The sequence below is a fragment of the Pelobates fuscus genome, chromosome 8 (genome assembly GCF_036172605.1).
Source record: "Pelobates fuscus isolate aPelFus1 chromosome 8, aPelFus1.pri, whole genome shotgun sequence".
In the NCBI taxonomy this organism is placed as follows: Eukaryota; Metazoa; Chordata; class Amphibia; order Anura; family Pelobatidae; genus Pelobates; species Pelobates fuscus.
The window spans coordinates 103,094,779-103,118,381 of record NC_086324.1 but is presented as its reverse complement, the minus strand read 5'-3'; the positions used below and the strand labels follow the sequence as shown (position 1 = coordinate 103,118,381).

Below are 23,603 nucleotides of genomic sequence, written 5' to 3'. Positions count from 1 at the left end.
TATTCTAACATATAGGATTTCACAGGTTAGTAAATATTTATCTCATGTGTTTCAGTTAAAAAATATGTGAACATTGTAATCTGGATTTATTGTAAACATGATTCTGTGTTTTCTTTCTTGCTTTCTTCTCCCTAGAAAATTAAGCTTCCAAAAAAAGTATCTCGACTTTATCCAATGTATGAGCTATATTTGTATGGGGAAGGTGCCTATGCATTGGAAAACAAAAACCTTACATTGACCGGAATCCCAGTTTTGTTTCTTCCTGGGAATGCTGGTAGTTACAAACAAGGTATGTAAAAAATTACTATAAATGCACCATGAAAGTGAAAGTTTACAAAGTTAATGCCGAAAGAATATATTCAACAAAGTAGGGGACCAGCAAGGAATACAATTTTTTGTATTTCTAGCCTATAGTTTCCCTTTAAGTAGCACAACGTAAACCTGAGAAGCTCTGAAAAAGTAATGAATTGACACAGAGTGCCAGGGTGGATTTGATTTAAATCAAACTGATTTAAATCACGATTTAAATCACTAGTCAGTAAGGCTTGATTAAAATCAGAGTTTTCTACAAAAAGACGTATTCTTGCTGGTATAACTTTAATATGCAAGTAGATGAAGATTTTTAGAATAACAACTTTTCATATTAGTTTTTTTATCCCCAGTTTAATAGGTTAATCATTCATATTTGGACAACCTTTCTGTTGTACTTAGGAAGGAGAAAAATAATCATTACCTTAATAATGACAATTTAAATAGATTTATTCAACTGAAACAATAACATTACAGCATATGTTATTTGCTTAAACAAACATCCATGTTTGTTAACTAATTTGGCTAATCAATATATATATATATATATATATATATATATATATATATATATATATATATATATATATATATATATATATATATATAAAGAAACTTAGACTGTCAGCCCAGCCTACACATGAGAAACTTAAATACTGTCCTATGTAGCTCACTCGTCAGTAAGCCTTACTTCAGTAGTGGGGAAAGTGATGGAAACCATGTTAAAGGATAGGATTGTTGAACATCTAAAAACACATGGATTTCAAGATCAGAGACAACATGGGTTTACTTCAGGGAGATCATGCCAAACTAATCGTATTGACTTTTTTGATTGGGTAACTAAAATTATAGATCAGGGTGGTGCAGTAGACATTGCTTACCTAGATTTCAGTAAGGCTTTTGACACTGTTGCACATAGAAGGCTTATCAATAAACTACAATCTTTGAGTTTGGATTCCAATATTGTTGAATGGGTAAGGCAGTGGCTGAGTGACAGGCAACAGAGGGTTGTAGTCAATGGAGTATATTCGAAGCTTGGGCTTGTCACCAGTGGGGTACCTCAGGGATCTGTACTTGGACCCATTCTCTTTAATATTTTTATTAGTGATATTGCAGAAGGTCTTGATGGTAAGGTGTGTCTTTTTGCGGATGATACTAAGATATGTAACAGGGTTGATGTTCCAGGAGGGATAAGCCAAATGGCAAATGATTTACGTAAACTAGAAAAATGGTCAGAGTTGTGGCAACTGACATTTAATGTGGATAAGTGCAAGATAATGCATCTTGGATGTAAAAACCCAAGGGCAGAGTACAGAATATTTGATAGACTCCTAACCTCAACATCTGAGGAAAGGGATTTAGGGGTGATTATTTCTGATGACTTAAAGGTAGGCAGACAATGTAATAGAGCAGCAGGAAATGCTAGCAGAATGCTTGGTTGTATAGGGAGAGGTATTAGCAGTAGAAAGAGGGAAGTGCTCATGCCATTGTACAGAACACTGGTGAGACCTCACTTGGAGTACTGTACACAGTACTGGAGACCATATCTTCAGAAGGATATTGATACCTTAGCGAGAGTTCAAAGAAGGGCTACTAAACTGGTTCATGGATTGCAGGATAAAACTTACCAGGAAAGGTTAAAGGATCTTAACATGTATAGCTTGGAGGAAAGACGAGACAGGGGGGATATGATAGAAACATTTAAATACCGTATTTATCGGCGTATAACACGGACTTTTTCTCCCTGAAAATAGGGGGGGAATCATGGGTGCGTGTTATACGCCGATATCCCATATTTACTTACCTGTCTTGAAGCGTGGGCCGGCTTCACAGCGTGCACCGCCGTACTGGAACTTAAATTTCAGGTTCCGGTTTCCGGCGGGACTGAAGTGCACACTTCCTTTCAGTCCCGCCGGAAACCGGAACCTTAAATTTAAGTTCCAGTACCGCGGTGCGCGCTGTGAAGCCGGCCCACGCTTCAAGACAGGTAAGTAAATATGGGACAAGAGGGAAAGTGCACTAGGGGACACTATGGGAGGGGGGACACTATGGGAGGGGGGACAGGGGGGTGGAGAATACTATGGGAGGGGGGGAAGAATACTATGGAAAGGGGGGGGGCACTATAGGAGGGGGGTGGAGAATACTATGGGAGGGGGGAAGAATAGTATGGGAGGGGGGGAAGAATACTATGGGAGGGGGGAGAAGAATACTATGGGAGGGGGGAGAAGAATACTATGGGAGGGGGGAGAAGAATACTATGGGAGGGGGGAGAAGAATACTATGGGAGGGGGGAGAAGAATACTATGGGAGGGGGGAGAAGAATACTATGGGAGGGGGGAGAAGAATACTATGGGAGGGGGAGAAGAATACTATGGGAGGGGGGAGAAGAATACTATGGGAGGGGGGAGAAGAATACTATGGGAGGGGGGAGAAGAATACTATGGGAGGGGGGAGAAGAATACTATGGGAGGGGGGAGAAGAATACTATGGGAGGGGGGAGAAGAATACAATGGGAGGGGGGAGAAGAATACAATGGGAGGGGGGAGAAGAATACAATGGGAGGGGGGAGAAGAATACTATGGGAGGGGGGAGAAGAATACTATGGGAGGGGGGAGAAGAATACTATGGGAGGGGGGAGAAGAATACTATGGAAGGGGGGGGAACACTATGGGATGAGGGGGAGAATACTATGGAAAGGGGGGGGGCACTATGGGAGGGGTGGAAATTTCCTGGAATGTCCTTCTGAAAATGAGGTGCGTGTTATATGCCGATAAATACGGTACATAAAGGGAATCAACACAGTAAAGGAGGAGACTATATTTAAAAGAAGACAAACTACCACAACAAGAGGACATAGTCTTAAATTAGAGGGACAAAGGTTTAAAAATAATACCAGGAAGTATTACTTTACTGAGAGGGTAGTGGATGCATGGAATAGCCTTCCAGCTGAAGTGGTAGAGGTTAACACAGTAAAGGAGTTTAAGCATGCGTGGGATAGGCATAAGGCTATCCTAACTATAAGATAAGGCCAGGGACTAATGAAAGTATTTAGAAAACTGGGCAGACTAGATGGGCCGAATGGTTCTTATCTACCGTTGTGGTGTATTACCAAACTCTATAAATTATTATGTATGCATACACATATAAACTCTGGTCCGTCTACTTTAACAAATATTTATTCAGAGACAAAACAACAACATACAAACATACAAATAATGACACACAGTCTAACTATACCAACAACAACAACAACAACAACAGCAACAACAACCTAACTAACAATAACAACTAAATCTTATAAAATCACCAGATCCCACTCACAGTTCACCATGATAAAAATTAGCCCATGTCTGCTCAGTAGCACAGCCAAGAAGGAACAGAAAGGAATGGGGATAGGGGGGAGTGGTTATCTCTTTCCTGACCTGTAAAGGTATTGAATTACCATATCAAAGGTAAAGCTTATCCCACTGTGAGAAAGGCATACATGAGCTTGGTCACATGACCCCTGGTCACCATATTAGTTTGATGACAGAATGTCACCACATTCCCTCACTTTTTTTTCTCTTATGTTGAGCACATTTATTATTATTATTATTATAGCAATTTATATAGCGCCAACAGATTCCGTAGCGCTTTACAATATTATGAGAAGGGATTTAACTATAAATAGGACAATTACAAATAAACTTACAGGAACAATAGGTTGAAGAGGACCCTGCTCGATTGAGCTTACATTCTATAGGAGGTGGGTGTAAAACACATTAGGACAGGAATTTGCAATCAAATAAGGTGGACTGCCCTTTAGGAGAGGGCAAGAGACAGGTATGTGAGGTAAGGGTTAGTCTTGGAGGCCATATGCTTTCCGAAAGAGTAAAAGTGAGAGACAGAATATAGTCAAACAGGGGTTGCATCACCCCACATTCCCCCAATTTCTATTGTTTTCAGTTGTTCCGTTTTTAAATTAACTACTGCCCTAGTGGGTTGGTAAGAACCCTGGTAGTTGTTCATTAATATTATATGGTAATGTGTTCATGTGAAGTAAAGTAAAATCCAGACACAATCAACCCCATACAGTAATTATCACTAGTTTATGACACAATATGATGTTTAGTTTAGCCTGGGACTGGAATCTGAAGACTGTGACTGATCTGTGTGCTTGATAGCTGTGATTGTAGAATGAATTCTCTTTGAATATTGTCTTAGCCAATCCATTACAAAGCTTGAGGTTTGTTTGTTTAATGGCACATGCAAGTTCATGAGTGTAGGGGAAACTCATTCTGTGACCACCTTGAAATGACACAAATTCCTGCTTCTTGCTGTTACTTTATCCTCATTCTGGGCTGTGTTAATAGTTTGACTTGGTAATCTCAGCACTTCTTCATCTGTATAGTATCCATTTTCAGGATAATAGTTTGACATGTAATCCCAGTACCTCTTCATCTGAATAGTAATCATTTTCATGATAAGAGTTTGTCTTGGTAATCCCAGCACTTCTTCATCTGTATAGTAAACTGTGACAGGACATGTCAGTTACCTTTACCTCTCTGGGCCTTCCAATTAAAATGTTCTTTGAATCAAACACAGACAATGAAAAATGTACAACAGTAATCAGCGTATTGTCTTGTGTCAAAGGCTTAACTAGTTTTGTCTAATAAAATCTATTTGGTTGTGGTGTCTTAAGGCTATGTTTACATTTTAGATGTAGGTAAAAGACTCACAAATGTCTCCTGAAATTTTGATTAATTTAGACATTTACTCCACACCTGATGGAGAGTTGAACACAAAACCATATTAGTTATGTTATAATTTACTGGTGAATACATGCAATAATCACAAAATGTACATAGTTTTAACCGAAAATTATAATACATGAATGTGAGTGGGAAAGATGTAAGGGTGAAAAATGTATTCGCAATTGAACATAGGTGCAAATTCTTATACCCACAACTATTTAATCCCCTGCGTATAGCCAAATAGAACAAATAGCATACATTGTCACTTTATTCTTTATGCCATCTTCACTCAAGGCAATCGAATTTCCCTATATTCTTAATGACAAAAAGCAAAAAAAAAAAAAAGCATCAAAGATGGAGAGAGAGAGAAGAAGAAAAAAAATAATAGACTGAATGCTACCATGACACAGTTTGGCAGCGTGCAATCTATAGATCAATCAAAAATCAACTTGAGGCTATATTTGTTGGGAACCAAATAAAAAAAAAATGCTTTTAATGTTTTTACTGTTGTAAACAGAAAGTTACACTATCACATCTCTCCAGTGTGATCAAATATAAGCCTCACGTTGGCCACAATTCACTTAAACTATGATTTTTTTTAATAATTAATCCAGAAAAAAAAAAAAAAAAAACATAGCTGGCAGTGCAGGCGTGCTAAACTAATAAAAACAAAAAATATTTGGAATTTGGCCCACCTGACTGTAATTAATGAATTTAGAGGCTTATCCTTAATATGAAAATATATATATATATATATATATATATATATATATAAAAAACAATACATACTAAGGTCCTCTTTAAACTGGAGTGTTACGAGATAATGGTGAGACAGATAAAATATAGAAACAAAAGAAAAACAAACATACATACATACAGATAATGACACACAATCTAACTAACTATACCAACAACAACAACAGCAACAACAACCTAACTAACAATAACAACTAAATCTTATAAAATCACCAGATCCCACTCACAGTTCACCATGATAAAAATTAGCCCATGTCTGCTCAGTAGCACAGCCAAGAAGGAACAGAAAGGAATGGGGATAGGGGGGAGTGGTTATCTCTTTCCTGACCTGTAAACATCAAAGGTAAAGCTTATCCCACTGTGAGAAAGGCATACATGAGCTTGGTCACATGACCCCTGGTCACCATATTAGTTTGATGACAGAATGTCACCACACCGTCACATTCGATGTTTCTATGTCATCTTCATCTTCTTCTTTGTTCATAATCTGGAAAAGAAAAACAAGCTTTCCTGCTTTATCGGGTCCCAAACGATTTCTCAATTTAGAATGAATGAGTCCAAAGGAAGAGAATATTCTTTCAACGCCTGCAGAAGAAGCTACTGCTGTTAAAAGTGAAATCATTACTTAATCAGTCTCTAAATCCAAGTGCTAAGTGACTTCCACCACTTCACTGGTGTGACTTTCTTTAAAATATCTTAAGCAAACATATATTTCTTGAATGGTTCCCCCTTAGCTTTGAAGTTTATTATAGTTGGCATTACAGATGGTTGATTGCTGGATACCCATGTCATAGCTAACTCCTCTTCCTCAGCACTTAAGTTTTGAAATAAAACAAAATGGTGAGAGCACTCAATTTAAGAAAAATATTACCCACTTTGAGGAGAACACTGTAAAAAACTGAAATAATATAGGGTAATAACGTCGGATAAAACAAAATAAGAAAATGGATTAATTGCACTCACATACACGGAGCCAATTGGAAGCTGGCTCAAGCTAAGCGCCTTGAACAGAAATATTTCTAAGGACTGGAACAGGAAAATTCTTGATGGGTATCTTGCCAGAGTTGATGCACAAATCAGGAACGCAGGTTGAAGATTGCACACGAATTTTAATGTAAACTAGTAAAAACAAAACTTTATAAAACAAACTATTAAGGAAAGTCCCATAAATATGGAAAAACGTCCCAGAATGTCCTTAGAGTCCACCTAACGCGTTTCGGCACAAAGCCTTCATCAGAGGTGCTGTATTCTGTTCAGGCGGAAAAGCCCCTTTTTAAACCTAAATTGGCGCCATTTTCGCCGTCTTCCCGGCACTTTACTTCCGGGTTCTGTCGTCAGGACGCGTCCTGCGTCATCACGTCCTGACGTCACTTCCGGTTTCGGCGAGAATGACGTGTGGGAACCATCATCTCAAAAGTCCATGCAATTTCAATGTATAAAACATAGAGATTACAAAATAAGACCATAAATCCAAAAGGGAAAAGAAACAGGGGAAACAAATCATAATAGATAATATTTAGACATCTTAGTCTAACATAATGTAATGCTAAATAAGCTAAAAACATGATAAATATTAAAATAATAAAATGTATAATTCCCCCAAGTGGAAATTTAAAATATGAAAAAATGTAAAATATATCAATTGCTGCTTTTAATGGATAAAAATAGAAAGGAATACAATTAAATTTAAAGGAATAAAATTAAATATACTTATTAATTTCAAAATCAACATTCAAACCTTTTGGGACCATGGTGTCCAGCTCGAACATCCATTTCATCTCTGCATATCCTAGGGTGTATTCTTTATCCCCACCTCTCCAGTGAGTTTTAATCATATCAATCCCTATGAATTCTATACCTCTCGGGTCCCCGTTGTGTACTTCAGCAAAATGTTTAGAGACATTATGGTTCAGAAATTTACGTTTAATATTGTATATGTGCTCTCTAATTCGGATTTTTAAATTACGTATTGTCTTGCTTAAGTTGACTTAAGTTTTGACCCTGGTACTGTATATTGACAATATTTTCCAAAAGATTAGCTGGAGACAGTACTTGTCCCATTCGTTTTTTTTAATGCTTGTAATTTAATTCTGTCCATGTGTAGTTCTGTTTTTAAGTGTTCACTCAGTTCCTTCCAAATTTCAACAGCATCAGCAATAAGACCGCTATTTTTCTGTATTTTGTTTAAAGCTTCAGAGATGGATTTCAGGATGCTCGGCATATGTTCAACATTTCTCTTAAGCCCAATGTTGAGGATTTTGGCCGTGACAGTGCCATCTATTTTATCTCGATTTTGTTCACAAACTGTCATCAGAATAGGCGAGTTATTAATATACTGCTCAAAACAGCCCACCACAGAGTTCCATCTAACATCTTGTGGGAGTGTTAGCTTGGTTCCACCCATCCTTTTCAGAGCTGCTGCAGCAAAATGATTGTTACGGAAGTATTTAGCAATTTCAACATTAGTCTTTATTTCTGGAACACTTAAGTCTTTGGCTAAGAGGTGAAGCAAATGAGCACTGCAACCATATGTTATAACCTTTGGATGGCAATATATTTTCCTCAAAAAGCATTTAAATAAAAAAAATCAGAATTTTTTTATTTTTTTTAAATCATTGATTTTTATCCACCCTGCAGAGTGCTCATCTATTATAAAAGTGAACATGTCATCTAAAATTCAACTTAACATTAGTTCTCCCGAAATACTTATATCACAGAAATACATGATGTATTCAGTGTAACGTTCTGACCTTACCTTCAATCCAGAGCTGTCATTTCCTCCATTTCATGGGAAATATATTGCCATCCAAAGGTTATAACATATGGTTGCAGTGCTCATTTGCTTCATGGGTATTACCATTCTAGAACACACACCTTGCAGTCTACTCTTGCTCCTCCCTCAATCTTTTTAAATTTGCCCTTCTTGGGGATGTACAAAGACTGCTAGCCTCCTCTTTGATGCCAACACGCTAGCTTTGTTGCCGGCATCTGAAAGCTTTGGCTGTGGAGTTACCATAGAAACCATAGTGCATGCTTTGGGTGGAGAGGTGGAAAGCAGAACTCTTCTTTTCTGCTGACTGACAATTCTTCTGCACAAAACAAATCCCTTTTTTTAAAATTAGGTTTTTCCTAATCTATAATTTTTTTTTTAGCAAATCAGCTGTCACAATTTATAGTGTGCTTTTTCAGAAAAGCATACGTTATAGGTATCATGTCATGTATCCTTTAAGAAGAAATTAAATCTCAAGCAAAAGGCTGGGATTCAGGTGATGGGAAAGGTTTTTAGTCCCATTCAGTCAAGGAGGTGAGGGTAGAGGAATGATGGGGAAGGAATGATTACCAGCCTTTAGAGGTACACATTTCTCTGCCACAAGCCGCTGATGTAATGTCTGTAAATGTGCTGAAAATGTTCACCCCCTGTTTTCAAACCGTAAATAAAGTTTAAATAGGCCATATCATGTTACCATTTCACTGTCGCTATTATCTCCGCTATTGCTAGAAATGACTTCAGGGTCCTAACAAACCCTTGCAAGGTATTGGGCCATTTTTATTGATCTATTTTTGTCAATGTTTGTAAGCAGGTTTGCATTGTGCAAAAAATATCAAGTAATTAAAGGTGCTAGTGAATAATTACAAGTGAAAAAATATAAAAAGGCAAGCAGCACTAATTAAGTGTAAAATAGCTCAAGAAAACACTCTATATACCAATAAAAAAGAAAAGTGCGCTGTGCCTTTAAGTGATTAGTGCATACATTGATGTGCATATACTCATACAAAATAGTTTTACAAATGTGAAAACTTTATACACTATATAGTGTATTAACAAAGTGACCAAGTGATACAATAAAGTGCAAGCACTTACATAGACAACTTTTGAAAAAGGGGGGACATATACCTTCCCAAATGTTGTATGACTCAGGAGATAAAACAGGGGAGATAAAAAGAGACATAGTGTAAAACTGTCAAAAAGGCAAATAAATTGTATAAAAAAATAAACCAATCAACTCACATAAATGGAGCAGTAATAGTCTGCTCTCACTGTAATAGCCCAGAAAATATCAGAATGCAGGACCACAATATTATAGGCAGGACGGCAGCTGGATATTTTTCAAACCTTTATTAGCAGCATACAATAATCACCCTCTTGAAAATATCATTTTTGACATTAATACCTCTATATTTGACACTGTTTTGAGCCTCCCTTGGCTGAAAAAGCACAACCCTCAAATCAATTGGTCCTTAGATACCTTTACTTTTAATTCGGAATACTGTATTTCCACCTGTATGAAAAATTATCAAATCGGTTCTATGTCCACTATTATCCTTGATCATTACATGGAATTCAGTGATGTCTTTAGTGAAACAGAAGCTTCTAAGCGCCCTCCTTCAAGACCCTATGACTGCCCTATTGACCTCATAGAGGGTTCTACTATCCCTTACAGTCATATGTATCCCTTATCAGAACCTGAACTCAAAATACTAAAAGAATATTTGGATACTAATCTCAAAAAAGGTTTCATCAGACCTGGAGCTGGAATATTTTTTGTGACTAATAAAGATGGAACAATGCGTCCTATTATTGATTACCGTAAATTGAACAAGATAACCATAAAGAATCGGCAACCTCTCCCTCTAATACCCGAAATTCTTGAAAGGATAAAAGATGCCAAATGGTTTACCAAATTAGATCTTAGAGGAGCTTATAATCTTCTTCAAATTCGATCAGGAGATGAATGGAAGACTGCTTTCCGTACAAGATATGGACACTTTGAATATTTGGTTATGCCATTTGGACTCTGTGACGCCCCTGCCTCTTTCCAAAATTTCATACATGGCATCTTTAAAGATTTTCTAGATCAATTCATCGTGATTTATTTGGATATTCTAATTTTTTCTCATACACTTTTTTAAAAATATTTCTTTAATTTTTTGTACACAATAAAAATACATACAAAGTCCAGCTAATTCATACTACAAGACAAGTGTTCTCTAATCATGATACAGTATAACTTATTTATTTTATAGCCATTATTTATCTCAATAAAATACATTAAACATCAGACAATGAGGTAAGAGAACACCATATAAAACCAACCTTATACTTAAACAGTACATTCGCACAATCAGAGCAGGTTCATATTGTTATTTTCTAAGTTAATATATATAAATATTAGTTTCAGAGTTTATTTTATAATTTATGCAACCATTTATCAAATAGTTCTTTTTTTTATCAGTTGATTTTATGATTATTTAGAAGATCCTTTTCCATTGAAAGTTGGAATTTAATCTGATTTAAAAAATGTATTTATTTTTGGAAAGGAAGTGATGATCTCCAATTCCTGGCAATTATAATCTTGGATGCAAAAAGGCAATGTACGGCTATACATATATCACTACTAGTTTTGAGGTTCAATTTCATATGCAGAAGAGCCGTTTCCGGACAATTATTTATTTTGTGGTCTCAATTTTTGGTACAAATTAAAAACCCAAAACCAAAGGGGCTTAACTATAGGGCAAGACCACCATATATGAATAAATGAGCCTAGATCATTCCCTCAGCGCCAACAAGTGGAATCATAACCCTGATGCATCCTAGATATTCTCAAAGGAGTTAAATACCACTTATGAACAACTTTAAAGTGGCATTCAACTAAATTTAAACAGTGAATATTCTTGTATATTTGAGAAAAGGATAAACACCACTCTTTATCAGATATAGTTATGTTCAAAACAGTAAAAAGTATTGCAGCAATAATATCGTCCGTGCATAATAGAATAGGGGATCATCTGCTAAATACAGATCAAATGGGAAAACATAGCGTTTAACTGTGTGAGAGTGAGTGAAATTATATAGTTTTACAATTGGCCACTCACAGATTATCAGATGTAAATCAGCTTTGAATAAAATCTTTTTCTTCTGATTCTTCACACTCCCATCAGTCTATCAGAGTGTTTGGCTCGAAAAAGAAAATATATGGAACAAATGAAGTGCAATTCCAGAGTAAAGTACACTTTACTAACTTAATTTAATAACTTACATATAAGTTAAAAGCAATGAGCATATCACCACTGGGCGTCCTACGCGTTTCGTCCTAAGATGGGACTTCCTCAGGGACTTGGTGCATCAATAACAGCAGAAAATATATAATACAAAACATTCCCCCCGCCCGTTCTTATATATCCCCTCCCGAAGTTCATTATTCAATTATTCCCCCATTCTATTATGCATTTGTATTGAAGACAAGAGGAAGTCTTTGGGGACCTTTTTCTGGAAACTTCACCCCACAAAGGGAAGTTCCACTTTTTGTTTTTTAATCATCACTGTTTTTCACTGGGGTTGTGTACACATATTCTATTTTGTTTGTATATATTTATAATATCGTCCGTGTAAGTGCTGTTTGAGCGTGAAAAATGCAAAAAACTTCACTTTTACTGGCGATATCATCGTTGTAATACATTTTACTGTTTTGAAACACTAATATTTGTGTTCAGCGAAGTCTCCCGAGTAAAACAGTACCCCCCATTTACAGGTTTTATGGTGTCTTGGAAAGTTATAGGGTTAAATATAGTGCTAGCAAATTAAATTCCCTATACTTTCGGCATGGGTTGTCAGGCAGGTCCCGCTAATTGTAATTAATTAGGATACCTAATTATGTAAAATTATTACATAAATATATGTGTAGAATTAATATATGTATGTGTGTATATATATATATATATATATATATAAAAAATTCCAAAGCCAGGCACTCCTCCTTTCAAATAGCTTTCAAGTATTATAAGCCTAGGTGCAGTCCCGCGTTATATATATAGAAAAGTAATGAAGGGAGCACACTAGGTCTTAGAAATAGTGCAAAATTATTTACTGCATTCCAAAGAATACATCGCTGTGGTATACAAACAAATCAACGTTTCGACCCTGCTGGGTCTTGATATACCACAGCGATGTATTCTTTGGAATGCAGTAAATCATTTTGCACTATTTCTAAGACCTAGTGTGCTCCCTTCATTACTTTTATTTATATATAGGTGTATATATATATATAGTGATATATACGTATATAGATATACCGCATTTATCGGCGTATAACACGCACCTCATTTTATGAAGGAAATTCCAGGAAATTTCCCCCCCCCTCATCCCATAGTGTCCCCCCCCTTTCCATAGTATTCTCCCCCCTCATCCCATAGTGTTCCCCCCCTCATCCCATAGTGTTCCCCCCCTCATCCCATAGTGTTCCCCCCCCTCATCCCATAGTGCTCCCCCCTCATCCCATAGTGCTCCCCCCTCATCCCATAGTGTTCCCCCCTCATCCCATAGTGTTCCCCCCCCTCATCCCATAGTGTTCCCCCCTCATCCCATAGTGCTCCCCCTCATCCCATAGTGCTCCCCCCTCATCCCATAGTGCTCCCCCCTCATCCCATAGTGTTCCCCCCCTCATCCCATAGTGTTCCCCCCTCATCCCATAGTGTTCCCCCCTCATCCCATAGTGTTCCCCCCCCTCATCCCATAGTGTTCCCCCCCCTCATCCCATAGTGTTCCCCCCCTCATCCCATAGTGTTCCCCCCCTCATCCCATAGTGTTCCCCCCCTCATCCCATAGTGTTCCCCCCCTCATCCCATAGTGTTCCCCCCCCTCATCCCATAGTGTTCCCCCCCCTCATCCCATAGTGTTCCCCCCTCATCCCATAGTGTTCCCCCCTCATCCCATAGTGTCCCCCCCTCATCCCATAGTGCCCCCCCTTTCCATAGTATTCTCTCCCCCCTTTCCATAGTATTCTCCCCCCATAGTATTCTCCCCCCGCATAGTATTCTCCCCCCCACATAGTATTCTCCCCCCCACATAGTATTCTCCCCCCTCCCATAGTATTCTCTCCCCCCCTCCCATAGTATTCTCTCCCCCCCTCCCATAGTATTCTCTCCCCCCCTCCCATAGTATTCTCTCCCCCCTCCCATAGTATTCTCCCCCCCCCCATAGTGTCCCCCCCATAGTATTCCCCCCCCTCCCATAGTGTCCCCTAGTGCACTTTCCCTTGTCCCATAATTACTTACCTGTCTTGAAGCGTGGGCCGGCTTCACAGCGCGCACCGCGGTACAGGAACTTCAATAGTGTGCACAAGTGTGCACACTTCCTTTCAGTCCCGCCGGAAACCGGAACCTGAAATTGAGTTCCTGTACCGCGGTGCGCGCTGTGAAGCCGGCCCACGCTTCAAGACAGGTAAGTTATTATGGGATATCGGCGTATAACACACACCCACGATTTTCCCCCTATTTTCAGGGAGAAAAAGTGCGTGTTATACGCCGATAAATACGGTATATATTATTTCGTTCTACGTGTATTTTGATATAAATATATATATATTAATATCACAATACAGTTAGAACGAAATAAAACACATCTATATATTTTTTTATATTTTTTTTTATTATTTTTTTTACGTATTTACATATTTTTTTATATTATATATAAATATATATATATATATATATATATATATATATATAACAATAATTATATATCTATTTAATCAGTATCAGTCTACGTGTAATTTGATATTAATATATATATATTAATATTAAAATACACCTAGACAGTGTGTGTGTGTGTGTATATATATATATATATATATATATATATATATATACTTATTTTAACTTTTTTAAATTTGATTTCAGCCAGCAGGGGGACTAACTGTCATTACAGTTCGTCCCCCTGCTGGCATTGCTGCAGCCAGCTATCCCGGCCATGTGCTTGTGAGGTCCTCGCAAGGACCTCACTCTCACATGGCCCGGGGGGGCTGAAGAGGACGGAGGTGCCGCGGGGGGCTCCCTGGGAGTCCCCCCAACCGCGATGACCGGGTAAGTAAGAAAAAAACGAAGGGCGTACTATTACGCCCTGCGGCGTTTAGAGCCGCTTTAAAAAGGACTTAATAGTACGCCCTCCGGTCTTAAAGGGTTAATACATACCATATGTTTATATAGGAAAGTTCAAATAGTTGATTTACAAATAAACATTAAAACCAAAAATAAAATAAAAAATATAAATAACATATTTACATAACACATATTCTGGCCGATTTTGAAGAGAGAAGAGAACAATAAAGAGATATATTTAATTAATACTAGTGAGTATGGAGGTCCAGGGAGACCAATTTTTTCCCATTTTCCTAGGAAGAGAATTAAAAAAATAACTTGTTTCCATTTTATGTTGAAATTCAATTTGAGCCATAATTTCTATCCAGTCAGGGGGTGTAGGGGATTTCCAACATCTAGCAATATTAATGTTAACTGCAGAGAATATATGAGTCAAGAGTCTTCTTTAATTGCTATCCTGTGTAGGAAGACCAATATTAAATAAGAACATTTGTGGATTGATTTCATTTGTCATCATATATAGATTTTACCAATTCAAACATCTGTAATTTTAAGTTCTTAAGTCTAGAACATTCCCACCAAATGTGGTATATAGTCCCATCTTCTAATCCACATCTCCAACATATTTTAGTATGGGTAGGGTCAATCTTATGAAGTCTAACTGGGACTAGATACCATCTGTAAATTAATTTAACGTGGGTTTCTATTAATGATATATTATGAATAGATTGTTTTACTAATTGAGTAGCTCTAATCCATTCTGTAAAGGGTAGAGCTTTGCCAATATCCATTTCCCATTTATTAAAAGAAGGGATTTGGAGATCCTGGTCCTATAGATCGAATAGTCTAGAAAATCTAGCAATACTCCCTTTTTTTTTTTACTATTAGCGATTTGAAAGGTTATATAATGTTCTTTGCATATTAATTTAGAAATTAAGAAGTTCTTTAATCTTAAATATATCGCTATTAGGTACGTTATATTTTAATTGAAGTTGATTGAATGTAGTCAATTTATGTCCTTCACATAAGTCTGAAATCTTACTTATCCCCAATTGGAACCAGTGTTTAATATCTAAATCTATCAATATATATCGTAGTACTTCTAGTGGGGTATCATAGAATATTCTATCCTTCAAATTTAGTTTCTTCATAAGTATTTTTGAAGTTATAACCATATCATTTAGGATATTATTAGAAAAAAAAGTTTTCTCCAGTGCAACTAAGTTTAAAAGGCCTATCCATACCAGAGTGGGCAGTTTATGCCTAGGACTGTTTTCTTGTTCTATACTAAACCATGGTGAAATATTTTGATCGAAATTCATCCACAATAATAGCTGGGATGCTTTACAGGCTTCATGAATCCTAGATACATCCGGGAAGGCCATACTCCCTTTCGAGTAGCTTCTACGCAGTACTTCAAATGCAATCCTAGGGGGTTTGTTAGCCCATATATAGTTGGAAAATAAACTTTGAAACCGGTTAAGCGTTTCTATCTTAATTCTAAATGGAATTGCCCTTAAGAGATATAAAAGTTTCGGTATCAAAAATGCTTTAACCATATTTATTCTACCAATCCAGGAGAGTTCCAATTGTTTCCATTTTATAATTTGATGTTGTAAATTTCTAAATAAATTATCATAATTCGATTGTATCGCACTAGTAGTATCGAGAGAAATCTTTATCCCCAAATAGTCAATCTCTTCCTTAGCCCAAACTAAATGAAACTGTTTAGATATATCTTTTTGAGCATCACTTAACCTCCCTGGCGGTATGATTATGTCAGGAATTCTGTACCAAAAGCGGTACCATTTTTTTGCATGGAAATTTGGTGTTATGTATTGTAGGCCAGTAATTACTTTCTTAAACCTGACCAAAAGTACTCTCAGATGTGATAAAGTTCGAAACATAAAATCATGAATTATAATCTAATAAATAATATACCGGTTCCCATTTTCTGTTCCTGGAAAACTTGCTATGCAGAGTAGCTGATTGCTGCTCGTTGTAGCGATTTGTCTCCGTGACAATCTTTTCAATGACGTCATCTGTGAGAAATAATTTTAGGTATGCCAAAGGATCATTGTGCTCAACGTCTACCTTCATCCCAGGTGATCCAGTAAACGGAAATCTTGGCGGCGGTACCTCATCCATACCGCAATCAATAAGGCACCAAGTGCGCACATCACTGAGCTCGGGTGCAGAATCGTCGCTGTCGCCACTTCTCTGGTCATTGTCAGAGTCGGATGACGAATCTTGCCACGAATCGCTATCGCAGTCGCTCAATTCTGCGAGGGGCTCTGTGTCGCTGCCGCTGTCACTCATCTGATCCAAACCCGCTTTGGAGATGCTAAAGTGACGCTTTGATGCCATAGTAAAAAATGTATTTTATGGGCAGAAATTACAGCAAAAAGGGCAGTGTAGGATGATCAAATTTCAAATCTGAGGTGATACTGTGTCAAATCTGAGGTGATACAATGTAATCTGACAGGATTTCACTGTATCACCTAACTTTATGTGTGTGTGTCACTTTTATGCTTGAAACATTTGAATTACCCGCCCAGTTCCGCCCCCATGAGCCTCTGCGGCTCACAGAGACGGAACCAGGAAGTCAGATGGAGGCATCCGCCGGGGCTCTCACCGGCAATCACAGCGCGGGGACATCGCTGGATCGCAAGGAGAAGGTAAGGAGACTCCGCTGCCAGCTCTGTTATCTACCCCGAGCGTGACTCGGGGTTACCGCTTCTGGCAGCGAAAATTAACCCCGAGTCACGCTAGGGAATACCGCTAGCCTGGTTAACATAAAAGATAGAATTTGAGATTTTTTCATATTAATTTTGTAATTAGAAAATATATATGTGGCTATATCTCCCAACAAATATACAATTGATACCTGTGGGTCAACTAAGGTGAGAATAATATCATCTGCGAACAAAGTTATTTTCACATCTCTATCTCGCATTTCTATTCCTTTTATATTAATGTTTTGCCTAATCATGGCAGCCAGAGGTTCAATTGACAAAATGTATAATAGGAGGGCCAAAGGACAGCCCTGCCTAGTAGCATTATTAATTTCGAAGATACCTGAATCAAAAAAAGGATTACTAATTTTTGCTGAGGAGTTCTTGTATAGTGACATAGTCTTACTCCTAAATTGGCCCACTATGCCGAATTGACCCATGACAGAGTCGAGGAATCTCCAATTAACCCTGTCAAAGGCCTTTTCGGCATCGAGGGCCATAACCACCGAACCCAATCTATTTTCATTTATTCTATGTATTAACTTAAAAATCCTTCGAGTATTGTCAGTAGTACTTCTTCCCTTTACGAAACCCGACTGGTCCACTCCAATCAATTAATTTATAGTCTCTTTGAGTCGATTAGACAATATACTAGAGAACATTTTTATATCCGTTTTAATCAACGAGATCGGTCTATAGTTTGTAATTAGAGTAGGATCCTTGTCAGGCTTTGGAATAGGTATAATTGATGCTATCGTCATCTCTTTCGGAAAGGGAGAATCTATGGATACTTTTGTAAACATTTCTAACAAAATGGAAGAAATAGAATTGAGAAAGGTCTTATAAAATATTGCCGGAAACCCATCCGGGCCAGGCGCTTTATTAGGTTTTAAATTATTTATTACCTCAATAATTTCCTCTAATAGAAATGGAGTCTTTCTAGATTTGAAGTATTTATTCTAGTGAGTTTAAGACTATATAAAAAAAAACTATCTATTTCTAGATCAGTAGCTTTTACTTTGTCCAAATTATACAAATAACTATAATAATCCACAAATGCCCTAGCAATATCATTTGGTGAAATTAAGTGGGTATCTCCTGAGATTAATTTTTTTATAGATTTATCTTTATTATAATTTTTAAGTTTATTTGAAAGGTCTCTATTCATTTTATTACTGTTGTGATACCATCTTTGTTTGAGGAAAGTAAGATTCTTATTTACCAATTCATATGTTTTAGCTTTGATAGATAATTTCAATTTATTTATTCAATTAGTTCTTTAGTTGTTGATTTTTTTATTTAAATATTCTTTCTCAACCAATTTAATTCTTAATTCTTGAAGTGTATCTCCCTTCTTTCGTTTGAGTTTAGAACCATATTTAATTAGTAAGCCTCTAATAAAACTTTTCAGAGTACACCACACCATAGGAACCGAGACTTCTCCATTGTTGTAAATTTTTAGAAAGTTCTTGATTTCCATTGAGATAGATTCCCTAATGTGATCGACCTTCAATAAACTTTCATTAAGTCTCCACCTTGTCCTAGGTTTATAACTATCTTTAGATTTAATTTTCAAAAAAATAGGGGCATGATCCGATAATATTATAGAACCAATATTTGCTTTAACAATTGAATCAAGGAGACCTGCTTTTACAAAAAACATGTCAATGCGTGAATATGTCTGATGGACATGGGGAAAAAAAGTGTAGTCCCTCTCTCTTGGATTGAATATCCTCCAACAGTCGTATAGAGATTTTTTTGCTATAAAATCTGCTAAATTAGATGGATAACTATTTAATAAATTGGAATTTCCTATTTGTTTGTGGCTTCTATCTTTTCTTGGATCTATAACACTATTGAAATCACCTCCCATTAATATATTACCACCAGCTATCTCATCTAATGTTTCCATAATTTGATCAAGTAATATTTCCGGATTGCGATTTGGGGCGTAGATATTTACCAAGGTAAAAATTGTACCATCTATTTTAACCACTAGGAGAACATATCTATCCATTGGATCAGGATAAAAGTGTATAGTTTCAACCACATGTCTATTAGAAATAACAATAGTAGTACCTCTTTTCTTTTTTTTTTTCCTCTAAATTTGAGGCAAATACCCAAGGGTATTTGTTAAATTTCCACAACCTATCTGAAGGATTGATCCAATGAGTCTCCTGGATAAACGCAATATCTATTTGGTTCTCATTTAAAAATTTATATACAGCCCCCCCTCTTTTGAGGTGAGTTCAGTCCCTGAACATTCCATGATACAACATTAAGTGCCATCATGAGACCAAATAATCTCTATTGTTCTCCGCTCTCTTCTCCATCGGGCAGAAAACAAACACACACAAAAAAAAAAAAAAAAAAAAAAGACAACAGGGGAAACATTTTCCCTATTAATACTACAATAGAGTGACATAATAGTAACCCTTTGGATAAGCCTGCCTATGTTTGCAGGATTGAGGTCCCTAGGAGGGTAAAGAGGTATAGCTGTTCTTTTCATAATATTTAATTTATTATTTAAGACTTAGCTATATTTATTAATCTCTAACATCACACATGGTAAAGATTATTCTGGAGAAGTAATCGTTATTATTGTATCATCCGCATAAAGAGAGATCTTGATCTCTCTGGTTTTTGTATAAAATCCTCTAATACCTTGATTAGCTCTAATATTAATTGAGAGTGGTTCTACATATAGAATGTATAATGGAAACAGGGGATATCCCTGTCTTGTCCCATTCTTCAAATCGAACCATCCTGCACATATATTTGCACCAACAGTTCTCGCTGAGGGAGTGGAGTATAAAACCATTATTGCCTTATGAATCCAGCCATTAAACCCAAAAGCACTCAAAACTTCCTCCAAATAACCCCAGCTGACCCTGTCAAATGCTTTTTCTGCATCCAAAGACGGGGTCAGCAGGGGAATCGATCTTTCCTCAGATTGATCCAGCATATCTATAATCCTTCTAGAACTATTAGTTGAGGATCTTCCTGGAATGAATCCAATCTGATCAAAATGTGTAATTTTATTTATAATTGCTTTCATTCTGTCTGCTAATATAGAGGCGTGTATTTTCAAGTCGACATTTATCAAAGAGATAGGTCTATAATTACTTACGTCATTGCTATCTTTATTAGGTTTTAGAATTGGTAGAAGGTTTGACTGTAATGATTCTTTGGATATCTTTGCCTTATCCACAATCTCATAAAAAAATAAATAAAATAAAAAATCAGTCATCAGATCAAGATAGATTTCATTACTTTGTAATATAGATTAGTAAAGCCGTCTGGGCCAGGGGTATTATTCATTTCCAATCTATCAATCTGTCTTTCTATTTCTATAGGGGAAATCTTTTTATTTAATTGTTCTAAATCTTCTACTGGAATCTTTGGAATCTTTGTATTTAATAAATATTTTTTTTAATATCTATATCTTTAGAATTAGTTCATAGAGTTCTAAATCATAGAGATCACTGTAATATATATTAAATTTTTCTCCAATTTGTTCTGGGGTGATATATACATTTTGGCCATCAGCTAATCTCTCTCTTCTATTTATTGCTCTTTGTTTTGTAATTTTTTTTTGTCAGATTCTTACTGGGTCTGTTATAATTTTTTTTTTTTTAATACTTTCTTCTGTTTTTATATTCATTTTATTTTGTATTTCTAGTAATAGTAACGTTCTTTCAGAAGTTGGTTGAATTTTATTTAGATTAGAGAGATTGTAATATTATATATAAAAGTCCGCAAGAGTTATACCTCTGTTTTTTTTTTTTTTATTCTCCATGTGGCCATTTGAAATTAAATAACCCCTCATTACAGCTTTATGAGTGGACCAATTTATTGAATGGGAAGTATCTTTGGAGTTATTTTCCTCGAAAAATAATTTTAATAAGTTGGCCAATTCCACTCTATTTTTTCCTTTTTAATAAGCATATCATTTAATTTCCATGTATTTAGGCCAAATGTTTGCTGCTTTCCAATCTCAATTACAATAAAACTATGGTCTGACCAGGTTTTATTTTTAATTGCAGATTTATTAATGAGAGGAAGGGAAGTGACATTTACACATATCAATTCTTGAGTATGATCCATGAGCGCTAGACATGTGTATAATCTCTTTCTACAGGATGCATAGCTCTCCATATATCGTATAGATCATACGTTCTACCAATATTAATTTCTTGGATTGTTTTAGAGCTCTTTTGTCCGGTTTAATTGGTATCTGGGATATCTTATCTATTTTACAGTCTAGAACGCAGTTGAAGTCTCCTGAATTAGTGTACCTTTCATTATCTTCTGAACTTTAGCTATTATCTTGGAGAATGATGATATAGAATGATGATATACATCTACATTTGGTAGATGTAGATTAACAAAAGTATATGGCTTATTATTTACATTACAGACTATTATTAGGTATCTAGCTTCTTTATCTGCATCTTGATATAAAATGTCGACCTTAATTTCCTTAGCAAATACTATTGCAACACCTCTTTTCTTCCTTGATTCCAAAGAAGCCTGTTTTATTATTGGAAAATTTTGACCTCCCCATTTCTGAAAGGAACCCTGCAGCCAGTGGGTTTCTTGAAGAAAACCCACTTGAATATTTTCCTCAACTAATAAATTGTATAGCATATTTATTTTTCTTATAGTATTTAAACCCTGAACATTTATGGACATTAACTTAAACATCTATATACCATACTCTTATTTAGAAAAGAAAACAAACATCTGCTCTGAAAATCTATTATACTACACAAATACTACGGATCGACCGGTTATCGGTTTTACCGATATAATCGGCCGATATTCGGTATTTTCGGCAATATCGGTATCGGCCAATAGGGATACCGATATTGCCGATAATACCTCCCAGGACCGCCAGGCTCATTACAAGCCTGGCGGTCCTGGTGGGGGCAGGCAGCAAGCGTTTACTCACCTCCCAGCAGCTCCTCCAGCTCCCCAGTGTAAATCTCGCGAGACCCGCGGCCAGCTCTCACGGCTGCGGGTCTCGCGAGATTTACACATGGGAGCTGGAGGAGCTGCTGGGAGGTGAGTAAACGCTTGCTGCCCCTCCTCCCACAGCTAAGCCAATGCCACTGGACCACCAGGGATTAACATATCCCCCCTCCCTGGCAAGGCAACAAGCAGGGAGGGGGACAACAAAAAACTAATAATAATAATTAAATATATATATAAAAAAAAATTAATATAAAAATAAAAAAAAAATTTAATAAAAAATGCCCCCTCACACATACACTCTTATTATACACATGCACTACACAAACACACTGTGTATATAATTCAGTGTGTTTGTATAGTGTGTATAATAATGTAGTGTGTTTGTATAATGCACACTACACAAACACACTGCATTATAAACACACACACACACTATACAAACACACTGCATTATATACACACACACACTATACAAACGCACGCTGCATTATATACACACACACACACTATACAAACACACACTGCATTATATACACACACTATACAAACACACACTGCATTATATACACACACTACAAACACACTGCATTATATACACACATTATACAAACATACTGCATTATACACACACTATACAAACACTGCATTATATAAACACTGCATTATATACACAGTGTGTTTGTGTAGTGTGTTTATATAATTCAGTGTCTTTGTGTAGTGTGTTTATATAATTCAGTGTGTGTTTGTGTAGTGTGTTTATATATAATGCACACTACACACACACTCTGCATTATATACATACACTATACAAACACACACACTCTGCATTATATAAACACACTACATTCACTATACACACACTACACAAATACACACACTCTGCATTCCTTATATACTGTCAGGGTACCTGAGGTCTCTACCTCTGGGAGAGGTAGAGACTTAGACGTCTATCCATCCGGACGGTCTGTTTCCCATGTTCCTCGCGGTCCACCCGGTCACATAAACGCCGGCCGCGAGGGAGTCACTTCCTTTTGTAGCATGACGTCCGGAAGTCGACGTCATGACGCCAACCCGGAACGACCTGTCACTCAATTGTTTGGAGACTAATCAGGACTTGTCGGAGGCGTGCCTACCCTTCTGAGCCAGGGTATTTAACAGTGCTTCTCTCATTTGCCCATTGCCCTGTCGTGGTTCTAGCCTGCCTAGTCACACAGTGCTC

The 23,603-nt window shown here is 36.8% G+C and overlaps 1 protein-coding gene across 3 annotated transcripts in view; it reads left to right on the top strand.

Moving 5' to 3' along the window:
* The window catches only part of PGAP1 (post-GPI attachment to proteins inositol deacylase 1), a 492,260-nt gene that overhangs the window by 57,982 nt on the left and 410,675 nt on the right, over nucleotides 1-23,603 (top strand). For all 3 annotated transcript variants that reach the window (XM_063430206.1, XM_063430207.1, XM_063430208.1), the window contains exon 2: nucleotides 136-289. In XM_063430206.1, coding sequence (XP_063286276.1) covers nucleotides 136-289 — 154 coding nt within the window. The remainder of the gene's footprint in view (nucleotides 1-135; nucleotides 290-23,603) is intronic.